The sequence below is a fragment of the Anneissia japonica genome, unplaced genomic scaffold, assembly GCF_011630105.1.
Source record: "Anneissia japonica isolate Jap-2015-1 unplaced genomic scaffold, ASM1163010v1 scaffold287833_len2544123_cov190, whole genome shotgun sequence".
In the NCBI taxonomy this organism is placed as follows: domain Eukaryota; kingdom Metazoa; phylum Echinodermata; class Crinoidea; order Comatulida; family Comatulidae; genus Anneissia; species Anneissia japonica.
In genome coordinates this window covers 163,442-177,015 of record NW_022757233.1, presented here as the reverse complement: position 1 = coordinate 177,015, position 13,574 = coordinate 163,442, and the positions used below count along the sequence as shown (strand labels likewise).

At 35.3% G+C, this 13,574-nt stretch overlaps 1 protein-coding gene across 1 annotated transcript in view; it reads left to right on the top strand.

The window, feature by feature from the left end:
* LOC117124571 (matrix metalloproteinase-16-like) overlaps nucleotides 1-8,525 on the top strand; it is a 13,929-nt gene extending 5,404 nt beyond the window's left edge. Inside the window, exons 2-9 of the mRNA XM_033270854.1 lie at nucleotides 726-985; nucleotides 1,207-1,350; nucleotides 2,072-2,205; nucleotides 3,457-3,615; nucleotides 3,902-4,053; nucleotides 4,915-5,056; nucleotides 5,470-5,724; nucleotides 6,436-8,525. Coding sequence (XP_033126745.1) covers nucleotides 726-985; nucleotides 1,207-1,350; nucleotides 2,072-2,205; nucleotides 3,457-3,615; nucleotides 3,902-4,053; nucleotides 4,915-5,056; nucleotides 5,470-5,724; nucleotides 6,436-6,662 — 1,473 coding nt within the window. The 3' untranslated portion in view covers nucleotides 6,663-8,525. The remainder of the gene's footprint in view (nucleotides 1-725; nucleotides 986-1,206; nucleotides 1,351-2,071; nucleotides 2,206-3,456; nucleotides 3,616-3,901; nucleotides 4,054-4,914; nucleotides 5,057-5,469; nucleotides 5,725-6,435) is intronic.
* Nucleotides 8,526-13,574: the final 5,049 nt, after the last annotated feature.

Sequence of the window (13,574 nt, the reverse complement as noted above, 5' to 3'; positions counted from 1 at the left end):
TATATATATATATATATCCCAGTTGAGTCACCTATTTGTCACACTGCAATATTCCTTTTCTTTAATGTTTAAAATGTATTTATATATACGTAGTGTACCACAAGCATGAATATATATTATTACGGTTTAGAAATGTTTTATTTACTGTATATATTTCTTCCATTCATTCACATGTCAGAAAAAAAAAACCAGTTGGGCTCAATGTACTTCCACTGTACACTAAAACTTCAAAAGAATGTTGCCAGAGACTGAGAATTCATGAAGAACCTTCCTCAACTAGTATTTAAATTAATGTTGTTTGTAATACTATTATTCGTACTATTGCTAATATCATTAGTATTATTGTTATTAACAACTTTTATTTATCCATACCACACGGCAAAAAAAAAAATGCTATGCAATAACAGCTGTGAAATTGCTTTAATGCTGATTGAAATGGATACAATTGAAATGGATATAATTTTGGGAATTTATAGGCCGACACCACAGATCTGCCGTCAAACTCCACTTCATATTTGAATATCATTTTTTATCGAATGCTAAACTCAGATATACTATGATGACTGGCATTCGGTCATGGTTGTGTGGAAGTGACATCATGTGGGGACGTCCAAATTACAGATCTTAAGCATTCACTAACTTGACAAGTGCTAGGCTAGGCCATGGCTCTCTGAATTACTGTACAGACACCCACCAGTAATTAGGGGGTTTGTATTTTATTGCAGGCATTTTTACTACACTACGGATATTTGAGGCCTTTGGCAGATATTACACAGCATTATGACGATGATGAATTCGAAAATGCATTAAGTTTGATGCAGTCATTCGCCAACATCAACAACACGGGTCTGATAGATGGCAACACACTTGCGAAAATGCGCATGCCTAGATGTGGTAATCCTGACAGCGATGGCGCGGAGTCATTACGCAAAAAGAGATACAACTTGGCCGGCCCAAGGTGGAAAAAACGTTCATTAACTTACAGGTGGGATATACAACAGGTATCTTTTGCAATGTTTACATTTTAATGCATTGTATGGAGTCTATGAAACTTAATTGTTTCAATTTTTGTTTTATTAAACGTGTTTCTTATTCTGGTCTTCTTATAGGGAAATTCAATCTGATAAATTTTTTGAAGAGTTTCACAGACAGTATAGTTATCTTCAGTTCAATTTTGATTTTCTGTTCATTATCTTTTTGCTATAGAATTGCAAGATTCACAGAGGATTTCAGTCAAATCTTAGTTGAACAAGAGATCGAGCGGGCATTTAAAGTTTGGAGTGACGTCACACCGCTAACTTTCCGTAAAGTCCCTGCAGGAAACTGCGATATCGTTGTTCTATTTGCAAGGTAACGTAATCTCAGTTTCCATAGAATCGCCCACCCTATCGACGACAGTCGCCGACAGATGTCGGGAAGGTTTAATCTGGTTCAACTTTGCCGATTGCGTTGCAGAGGAATCGGGGTGCATTGCTAGCTGCCCTGACGCAATCGGGAAGGCAGTCGGCGACTATCCCGGATAGGGTGAGCGATTTTAATGAAACCGAGCTTTACTTTATTATGTTTTAAAATTATGATGCAATAAAGCATCTTGAAAGATGATTACGATGAGATTGATGATAATGATAATGATGATGATGGTGGTGAAGACGACGACGACGACGACGATGATGATGATGATGACGACGGTGACGGTTACGGCGATGATGAAGGTGACGATGATGATCGTGATAATAATAATGACAGTGAAGATGATGATGATGGTGATGATGATTATTATTAAGGAAGACGATTATGATGATGATTGATGATGATAATTGTCATAACAATGCAGTTGCTGCTTATGAAAAAAAAAGCACTCTTGAGCTAATGTCACGGCTCCATCGAAAATCGCTTGCAGTGGATTCTGGTGCTATGCAAGTTGTTACGATTGATTGATTGATTGATGATGAGACCCTGATGATGATGATGATGATGCAATGTTGAATTATTATTTATATCATTATTATATTATTATTGTCATTGTTTTGCTATTGTTATTGTTACTACTGATATTTTATGTTGAATTTAGGGAGGAACATGGAGATGGCCATTCATTTGATGGCCGTGGTGGTACCTTAGCGCATGCGTACTTTCCGGGACCAGGTATTGGCGGAGACGCTCATTTCGATGACGATGAACATTTCACAAGTAGAAGGTCTTCAGGTATAGTAAACCCACATCAACTTCTATACTGGACATATTATCCGAGAAACAAACTTATTGGACCTTTCCACTAATCCCGGCTCCTGCTTTTTAAAGTCTCACTAAACGGCAGCGTAGACGTACGTAACTTGCGTTCGTGGGACAACGTGTGTTGTAGGACGTGCTCGTGTTTCTGGTCGCGTTCTGATTGGTCAATTGACACTCAGCAAAGATCCGTTATGGCAGCAAGTGGCACAGCGGTAAAACTCATTCATAGGTTCCAATCTAAGGCTGATAACTTTGATGGCCGTTGTGGTACTTCAGAGCATGTAATTTCTGAGACATCTGTTTTTATCTCTTTATAAATTTTATAACACTATGAATAGTGTTATATTTATATAGCATAAATGCCGGAGCTTCAATGTGCTTAACATTAAATATAAAACAAAATTAAGAATTTACCCCTCACTGAAGTTTCCATGATTTGTACGTTGATTTTGACTGAATAAATGAACGAATGAACTTAATTGTGTACTCGGCCATTTTACTTCATACAGAAAATTTTAAATTCATTCATCCACGATGATATACAAATTATACCGATTTAGATTGTTCTGAGTAAAGCTGTAATTGCTGTTTGTACTCTTTTTATATGCTATACGATCACGATCACCAAGTTGGTAGCAATATGTACCCCATGCAGTAGTTTCTTTAAGGCTTACAGTGGCGGATCCAGGCATTTTAAATAGAGAGGGCCTAGGAGGGACCTTAAAAGATGGAGGGTCAGTACCACCTCATCCCCACCGAGGTTGGGGCTGAGGTAAAAAGAATTACGATTATTTCATCTCTAGATGGCCAGATATGGGACTCTCCGACTTAAAATTTAAATTTAATTTTCTTTTTTCTCAATTATTTTACAACTTTATTTTACAACTAACTTCAATTATTTTACAACTAAAAATTTAGTGGGTGGGAGGCAGAGCCGGCTGCCCCCTTGAATCTGCCTCTGGCTTAGACTCGTATTATTTCTAAATAAATGGAACGGTTGATTGATTGATTGATTTATTGATTGATTGGTTAGTTAGTTATTTGGTTGATTGATTGATTAATTGATTCATATCTGCTGTGCCGATAACTTGTTTTACCAAATTTTTCCAAACTAATAATTTTTTAGATTACCTAGTTTCATTATTTTGATTAAAACTGCTTAATTTTTCAGTGTGTTTTTATTTATATTCTACCATTTCTCTCAACTGTATTTATCTTGATCAGGAACAAATCTGTTTTTGGTTGCTGCGCATGAGTTTGGACACAGTTTAGGACTCGGTCATTCTGATCAAAGAGGTGCTCTGATGGCACCGTACTACCAGGGATATAAACAAAATTTCATACTACCTAGAGACGACATAAGAGGAATACAAGAACTTTATGGTAATATTTTGTCAAAATGTTCCTGTCAAATTTAAAAAGATTGATTAGGTAATAAACTAGACCAAACATTACAATCATCACCATCATTTTTTTTTTCATCGTCGTTGTCATTCTCATAATTGTCATCAACACTTATTATCATTGTCATCACACCATAATCTACATTATAATGATCACCATCATCATTATTATTATTATTTTATATTAAGAGTAACACTATTATTAGTTGTTTTTGTTGTTTCTGTTGTCGTTGACACTTTATTATATTATGTTATTATTTAAACAGGAGTGAAGAAAACTCCATCCCGTCCAAATGAACCAAAACCTCCAATCCAGCCCCCACGGAAACCAGGAAGTCCACCAGCTGCGCCCCCGAATGCTTGCATGCAGAGGTTCCAAGGGGGATCGATTATCCGAGGCGAGATATTCCTATTCCAAGTAAGTTCTTTCAAATTAGTCCAATAACGACCAGGATGCGACGTTATGCGTACATCGTGTGTACCACATCTTTTTAATTGTGCCTTTCAATAGTGGAATTTTACAGAGTATTAAAGCGCCTCTGAATAGGGAACTGGATTATGGCGCTTTACAGGTATTGGATTGGACTGGATATTGTCTTAAAATAACTTGGCAAGTTCTGTGCCAAATAATATTCACACATTGTGCTGTTTCATTTCATTTCATTTCATTTCATTATTTATTTGGTCATTTACAACAACAACAACAAAAAAAAATTAATTAATAGATTCTAAAACAGTCATATTAATAATATACGCAAGATTAAAATTGAGTTCAATAAATTGATATATTAAGATCGCGTGCGAATTCAATTATGAAAACGTAGATTATTATCGTTATATATGTATTTAAATAGTTAGAATAAACAATCAACAATGGCAATCATCTGAGATCTATGAGTCTGGTTGGTAATGGGCTTAGGTTATTATTACTTAAGTTGGCAGCGCAGGCAGTGACGTATCTAGGGGTGCGAGGAGGGGCGCATGCGCCCCCGCCCGCCCCAAACAATAAAAAAAATCGCCTCCAGTCTCCCTTATTGAAAAAGTTCGAAGCAAAGAGAACATGCTCAAGTAGATAAAATCACCTTATTTTGCGAGGTATCGTCCCTCGCTTATCATTAGTGATTTTCACATTTGCGCACCCCCACCCCACCAGCCTCCCATTTCAAGACTCATAGATACGCCACTGAGTCTAGGTCTGTCTCTGTCTTGCTGTTCAAATTGTAAAAAAGCTTTAAAATGTGTATGTACGTTAACATTCTACTTGATAATATGTTTAAAGAATGAAATTTACTGGCGCTTGAAGAGTCCAGGTGTAGTGGTGCCGAACCACCCAATGAATGCCGAGAACTTGTGGTACGGTTTCCAATCTGATATCGATGCCGTCTACGAAAGAAAAGATGGAACAATCATATTTACTAAAGGTATGTTTGATGGATCATGAGTATGGTAAAATTATTGAAAATCGAAACGGTACTGGGTTTGTCTACAGGGGTTCGTGCTTCGTACAGACCATTGCATTCATAGAAGAAACCTTAAATGAAGAAAGCGTCATTAGCACAGTAGCCTAGGTCAAAGCATAAACCCCGGCTATAAAAAAAAAAAATTATATAAGAAAATATTGTTAAGATTAATAGACCTATTGTTTTTTGTTGGCTCGATTTCACTGCATTAAATCTCAAAAAAATTACTTCAGTAATGTAAAGGTATAAAATTAGTGACAATTTAATTGTGATCTGAACAAATATTGACTTTAAAATACGCATTATTGGTAAATTGTTCTTTTGTTTAAAAAGAAATATACCCTTTAATAACATTATTTACCTTTTTGTTGCAGGTTCGGATTACTGGGAGTACAACGGTGTTGTACCTAAGCCCGGGTTCCCAAAATCTTTGGCCGATATTGGTCTGCCTCAAGATATTGATGCCGCCTTCGTGTTTCCCAACAACGGAAAGACATATGTGTTCAGGGGTTCGCGCTACTGGAGATACGACGAAAGGCAACGAGAAGTGGATAGTGGATATCCTAAAAATATTAGAGAAAACTGGAAAGGAATTCCGTCAAACGTTGATGCAGCTTTTCCATACAATGGTAACGATACAAAATATAATATTTTCCTGCCGGCAAAAGTATTACAGTAATAGTAGTATATATGCCTATCAAACATAGACCTGACATTCTTAGAATTCTTTTAAAATCTGCTGTCTGTCAAATTAACCCGACAATTTAGAATCTAAATTTTATAATGTATAACCTGTTTTTGACGTGTCCTGTCTGATTGAACATATTGTGTTGCACAGTGTTTCTCTTCACCCTACAATATCTGATCAAACATTTCTTAAGCTCTGTCCTGATTATCAAATTTTCTGTTAGATGCCTATATACAGTCATAGTGTACCTATATATATGGTCATGATGTGATATCATCATGACCATATTTAGGCATGTCATATGTTTTTGTCAAATAAATTCTGATAGGGCTTTATTGAGCATGCCAGATAAATGAGATAGTATATACCCTACTTAAAATAGACCTTGCTTCTAAGCTCCACCCCTTGAATATTGTTGCTAAGGTAACTCAAAACGAGAGTGTGAGTGATGTATGTTTGTGAGACGTGCGCTATTTTTGGCACTGTTCTGATTGGTGGTTGTTAAGTTTGACATTCTGAAAAAAAAAAAAAATGTATATAGGTCTACTCTGTTTATGCGACTCCCAATACAACTAATGGATGCCTTTATAGCTTCTATCATCTTAAATGCATTTTCATATATTAGTAAAAGAAACTTGTTTCTCTTTTCCAGGTTTCACTTACTTCGTTAGAGGTCAGGAATATTGGAAATTTAACAACGTTAATCTGCAAGTCGAACGTGGATATCCTAAGAATTTCCCGCATGATTTTCTGGACTGTAAAACAGCGAGGCGGTTTATCGAAAGAGACCCTGCGTTTCAAAACTCAGCTTTGCCAATAACTGCCGCTAGTTTCGGTCTTTTGTCGATCGTTTCACTCGCCACTCTTTATCTATTCTAGGCAACCATTCCCCTTAAATTGCAATAACTTGTCTGATTAAATTTCTTTTGTACACTATAGAATGTACATATTGATTTGTATTTTTATTGTTTTCAATTTTTGTTTTCGTATTATTTTATATATCATTTGCTAAATATATCGAGCTAGAGGCCGACAATAGAAACAAATGTATTTAATTAAAGTTTCGGATGCCGGCTTACATCCGCAATAGGCTTTTAATCATTATCTCATCGCCAATTGAATATCGCATATGACTTAATTATTCTCATTACTTTCAGGCAAGGAAAGATGTACATTTTTATACTATAAACTAGGCCTATATAACACTAAACAGAACCAATTTGGATTTGGCCCACTTTGTTTTCCACTGCTGGCGGAAAAGTCTAGGTGTAACATTTATTTGGAACAATGTGTGTTCAAGTTGAAAAGATATTACCAAATACATGTTTTACTTTAGTATAGGCCTATTGCAATATATATCAATAAGGCAATTATACTGTAATAGCGAGATATTATATTCAATCACGATTTGAAGAGTAGATCGTGTATTCTGCTGTAGGTGGCGGCAGATATAAAATATTGACACTGATTTATTTTTTCACATGATTTATCTATAGAGGTATTATAACACATTCGTAAAATAAATCCATGGGTGTCTAGCCATGCAAGAAATAAGTTAGTTTGTAAATTAATGTATTTCCTTCAAGATCTAACACCATTATCCTGACACGATAACTCGATGTGTTAATAACGAGTTTAATTGGCGATGCGTTTAATCGATTAAATTTTAAAACGCTATATTCAAAATGTTGTAAATAGTTTGTGATTATGAGATTGTGTATAATGTTGTTTTCCATTTACAACCACTCTGAAATTTCTTTATTTTTCTAGGAACATATTAACTGCTGCATGTAATTACATACTACAAACATAATACAAATCGCCATGAGTAAACGGATTCAACATCGATTTGAAAATACTGTATTGTATTCTCGTTATAGGTGAATAAAAGGTGAAATGTTTATAAACTTTGGATTTTTTTTCTTCTTTTGAAGAATTAGGAACGGGATATGTCAAATGTTATTATTACCGGCTTTAATTCATATTTTGGGTTCGATTAAATGTTGTTGAGTTTGTAGCTTAGTGGTTAAGATGATTGCTTTCCAATCTCATTATCATGGGTTCAATTTCTGTCACTGTAACATGTTTTTTTTTTTATCACAACCAGAAACAACTCATAATGAGACTTAGTTTATGTAGAGCAGTGTTTATGTTTGTCTTGTGACAGGAATGTAAAAAAAAAGGTGGGGTGGGGTGACCAGGGTTAAATTCTTGCGACACTAGAAATTTTCTCACGACAAAAAAAAACAAAAAAAAACTCGTCTTCTAAGCCTCATAGAAAGACTATCTAGGATGCAATTGGTGAGTTGCATTCTGTTCTGGTTGTGGTTGGATGGGAATTACTTTTTAAAAATCATTCGACCTAAACTGTTTAGAATCAAATAGAAATAATAATAATAATAACAAAAACACTACTTCTAATGGAAGGGGTATTAAAGAGACATGTACATGGATACCACACGAAGTTCATTATAAAAAGAAAATTGAAATCATATTTATGTATTTTGAAATTGCTTTCGTATTTAGCGCCCTCTATATCGTCACCACTTGCAAATTAATGAGTATACTAGCTGAGCTAGTTTCTGCTGAACCAATCTTAAAGGTAAGGTGATTATTGTTCAAAAAGATTAAGCTATGTATTTAAACTATATGAATGTACTTAATTATTGCAGCCCAATCATCAACTAATGAAACAAACATGGTATAGCACCAGAATTTGTTATAAACTCCAACAAAAAAAAACACAATCTACGATTTATTGCACAAAACAATAGTATACGTACCTAACTAAATTTATTAACTAACTTATGCATAGACTAGCAGTAGTTTTCTTTACTAATCGCTGTATTGTGATGTTTCTCTCTTTGTGTGTGTATGTGTGGGGTGGGGGTGTGCATCCTTGTACCGTTTTGGTTTTACATAAGATAATATGCTTTTCCAAATGTTTTTTGTACATACTTCTGGTGTTTTTGATGATTAAATATTTATATATGTTTTTTTCAAAGGAATTTTCTTATTTAAATTGTACCTCCTATTGTTTTACTACCTGTACAACTGTAATTAAATTATAGTTTTGCTTAAAAAACAAAAAGTTTGTTTGAATTGAACATAGGGCTAGATGCTTTACGACCATGTAAACCTACGACCTGTTCTGTAAAGCAAGTCAACTAATAGTTTAATTGTACCTTACGAACTTTCAGAATATAGGTCTTTTTGTTGTATAGTGCCCTCTGTTGATTTATCAGTGGTTTGTCCTAACCCAGGGGAGGGCGTATGCCTGCCCTTTCTGTCACAATTAGGTTATTAAAAAAAATTTAAACTGAAATTAGGAAGTGTGTCTTTCTTTTTGTGTCATTCAAATGGCCTCTGAGAGAGTAAAATGTGTCAAATAAAACAATGAAATGAACAAATGCTACGGATAGTAACAAACGCGTGGGCACCTCGTTTAACAAAACGCACACCTATGTGATTTGATACATAAAAAAATGATGTAATGATGTCATTATACCTAAATTCACATCGCGAACATGTGGAAAGTTGATAAAGTCATGTTTTACACAATGTATGTAGAAAAGAGCACATCCCGACCTACATAGAGTGAGAGTTAGAATTTAGTGTAAAAGGGAATTATTTCCAAATCTCATTTTAAAATAGAAAACTACAGTATATCCTTCTTAGCCTTAGCATGGATGAATTGAACATTATGCATTGAATAATTTTGAAAGTAATAGGCTGGAATAATGGAAGTTCGCACCGGCGAATCATAACCATAGACCAAAAGATACTTCATTTCCGGCGAAGGTCTAATTCAGGATAAATCGTTCCTTTGGGAATCTAGTGGTGTTCCTTTGGGAGGACGCGGCTTACGATGATTTCAACCGCTCCATTAAACTTTCATAAACATAAATCGTCGCATCTAGATTTTGAAACGCCACACTAAATTTTTTTAAAGAACATTGTTTCTGTGAATCCAATGGATGGCAAAAGGTCGGGTGGCAAAATGCTCCATGGTAAAAGCCTGGTGACAAAAGGCCGGGTGGCAAAATGCTCCATGGTAAAAGCCTGGTGACAAAAGGCCGGGTGACAAAATTCTGAGTGGTAATGGATCTGGTGGCTGTCTTAGACCCTAGATTTAGTCAATATACTTTTTGAACTCTCTCGACAAGACTAATAATTATACGATACGATATTCTTTATTGTCATTTGAACAACAGGGTACAAATGAAATTGATCAAGATACAATTTCAGAGAGGAATAAAGAAAAAAGTAAACTAACAAAGAACTCCAAAGAGACATATTCAAATAACTTAAATCTAATGAATCATATTGAAGTTATTGAATCTTAATGAATCTTATTGAATCTTATTGGTGGGTGTGGAGTCAGGATCAGGAAAGACATCACCATGACCCTCCGGCTACAGGAATAGGGGACAGCGCTGCCCTGAATCTGCAAAAACAGCCAGAAACTAGAAAATAGCCTGGTAGTCACAGAGACAGAAAATAGCTAACTATAATTATTGCAATATTCGACTGTTTATGTGGCAAATTTGTTTGCTCATAATAATAATTATTATGGTGTGATATGACGTCATCATGCCCATAAATCAGAAAGATTATGTAGTGTGAACAGAGAATGCGTAGTGGTGTTAAATTACCAGAATATCAAACATTAAGTTAAATAAATTAAGTAGCGGCTTCCAGGTCAATAGCGAAATATAAAACGTGTACCTGCGAGGTGTGGTACATCTAATACGTCGGAACTGGTAACTACACTCACCTAGACTGTGGTGTAGCCCATTAAAATCAACAGAAGGAAAACAACTAATAATTACTATACGTTAGTTGCTTATTGGGTAAAAACAATTTGGAAGGACACAAAGAAATGGTCAATGAGGCAAAACGTATACTAACATTCGCTTTTACCAAAATATAGGCAAGTACAGTACAGTACAGTAATTCTTTCTTTTCACACACTTTTCTCTTGTCGATCTCCTTTATGACTATGATCATTGTCACTACGAGGCTATGCATGGCATCAAAGTTCATGGTAAGGACTGAAGTTGCAAGGCACATGAAAGATCTTTATTTTAAAATGAGGTAAATTAAATTACAAATTTGGCAGCCATGTGGATTGGAATTTTCATTGACGATATTGATGAAATTGAAACCCGACAATAAAATGGGTGTCTGAAGTGCAAACTACATTAACTCCTTCACACTCCATATCCCCTAGTTCCATGTAATATAAATGAAATACTTCCTGACAAAAACTAAGTGAAAGTGAAATACAGGTGGAAATGAGTAGGCCTAGCCATTGATTCAGGTGGTGCCTGGCTGTTTGTAAACCTACAAACCAACCACCCCCTCACCTCCCTCCCACCATCTGTAAGTGAACAGAACAAAGCGCCTGCAAATTAGAAAAGTCCTTCCATAAGTTGTAGGACTTTCAGGTCTAAAGACTATAATTTTCCTTTTCTGTATCTTTTTGGCTTAAAGTTGTGCATTTCTTCTTCTTCTTCTTCTTCTTCTTCTTCTTCTTCTTCTTTTCATATAAAAGTTATTTAGGCCTATTTTTCCCCTCTGGTTTAAACAAAAATCCATAACAACAAATATACGTCTTAAGAAACCATGGAATTCTCCATGTGACTTATCGTCATGTAAGTTCACTGGTGAAGTAAAGTTTGTGGTATGATTAAGGTTTTTAGTACAAAGAAATTTCCAATTCGTCTCTCGGTTTCTATATTTTAAAACTACAGTAAACGCTGCTTCCCACATTATTACATTATAACCGTTGATGTTTTATTAATAATAATAAAAATAATAGTGTAGCTTTATATAGCGCACATATCCATATAAGATGCTCAGTGCGCCTGATATTTGGACTAGGAACTCGATCAATGCTTATTAATTTAATTCATGCAAACTTTATACAAACTAAAATTATATTTGGACAAATACACATCTAGGCCTGCTTTTCAATGTCCAAGTGATTCAAAGTTAAAATGTGATCATGAAGTATTGAGTCATTCAGATTGAAGAGATTTTAATAGATGACTAGTATTTTATCGCTTTTCTTTCTTGTAGGTTAGCACCGGCGCTCTCTCCTCTCCACGAAACCGTTTTTGGGCTTCTGAGTTACATTCTACCACTAAACAGACGGTGATTTTCAATTGAATGTTGCCCAAATTGTCGGACATTGGATAATGAATGTTGCAATTGGTAAACGAAACTATAATGCGATGTGGTATCATTAATTCGTCCTGAGGTGCTTTAAAACATGTCCGGACGGAACGCAATTACTGTACTTTGAAGTACTTAACTTAAAACTAGGCACCACTGACCGATTATTGTTGGGTTCAGTGACCTGCGTCATTATTTTGCCATCGATTAATGACAATTTTCAACTTTGTAGATGTTACATCATTAAAATTGTACTTTCGCTGTTACAGGTTGCGGTTTCGTGGTTGTGAGGTAGGTAATGATGTAATAATCGCCGTAGTGATGAAAACATAATGAGCCTACACTTTGAAAACTATGAATTAATTTACTGACCAAGATCGAACAACCAAAAATTTCCGCCAATGCACATGTGAACTATGCTAAACTAACGACACCGCAATATTCCAAGTATGACACAATTGAACAGGATAATTGTAAAAAGAAACCACAGGTAACACAAAAAATGATGTCATTTTTAATTATTATCATGATTGCGATTGTTAGTTTGTAATTGATCATTGTGAAGATGCTTTAATAAATAGTACCCTTGTCCTTTCGGCCATTGTTTTATATAATAGCTAAATACAGGAAAACCTTCCTTCCGATTAGCATCCCGAGGGTTTAAGAACAATCATTAGAGACGGAGCCAGCGACGTGCAAGTGAATCATCAAGCAATATTGGCACTGACATGATGCTCCAGGACCAATAAAATGACTCACTCACTCAGCAGCCTTTATTACTTATAAACATTTTATTCTTATGTTTTAGAGTGACAATCATGTGTTTCCATATGTATGCGCCCGCAACCATACCGTTTAAACATGCTATAAGCTCTCCGTCCTGCTATTGGTTGTTCAGATAGCGCGTGGCATCGTATAGACGCGCGCATTGACCTATATGATTACGAGTTAAAATGTAATACCGATTTTAATGTACAATTTGTTGTGCCAGCTAATATCAGAAACATGTCCTGAGGTTAGGTTAAATTACAAAGTAGTTAATTGGTTTTATTGTGAATGATTCACATTGTCGAGAAAAGCAGCGAGATGCGGAGGAAAAACAGACGTGATAATAAATCACTCAAATTATGCTTTGAAAATCAAGCTGATAGATTATTTAAAACCACATTACTTTAAAAATTACATCATCAGCGATGCGCTGAAAACAAGATCCGTATTTTGTACATTTGTTAATTGACATGGATTTCGTTGTTTAATATTAGTAGGACAAATATCAATATGAATTTAATTAATGTTCTTTTTGTCTTCGTGACTTAAATCTAGCCATGCATAAAGGGTGAGAGGTGGTCTATCAATTTCTCACGTGAATATAAGCCTACGGAACTTTTAGTTGAATGACCTACACCATCAATTCGTACAAATATTTTATTAACAAGCTACCAATTAACACAATGATGGGAAAACAAAAGATTATTAAATTCTTTCGTCACGATATAACTGACAGGAATAATCGTGTGGTGTGCTTCCAATTGTAGTTCATCCTTCGGTTATTTCAACAGCCATTTGAGGAAATCCAAGAGGAGGACTGACGACTCCCATGATCCCATGGGA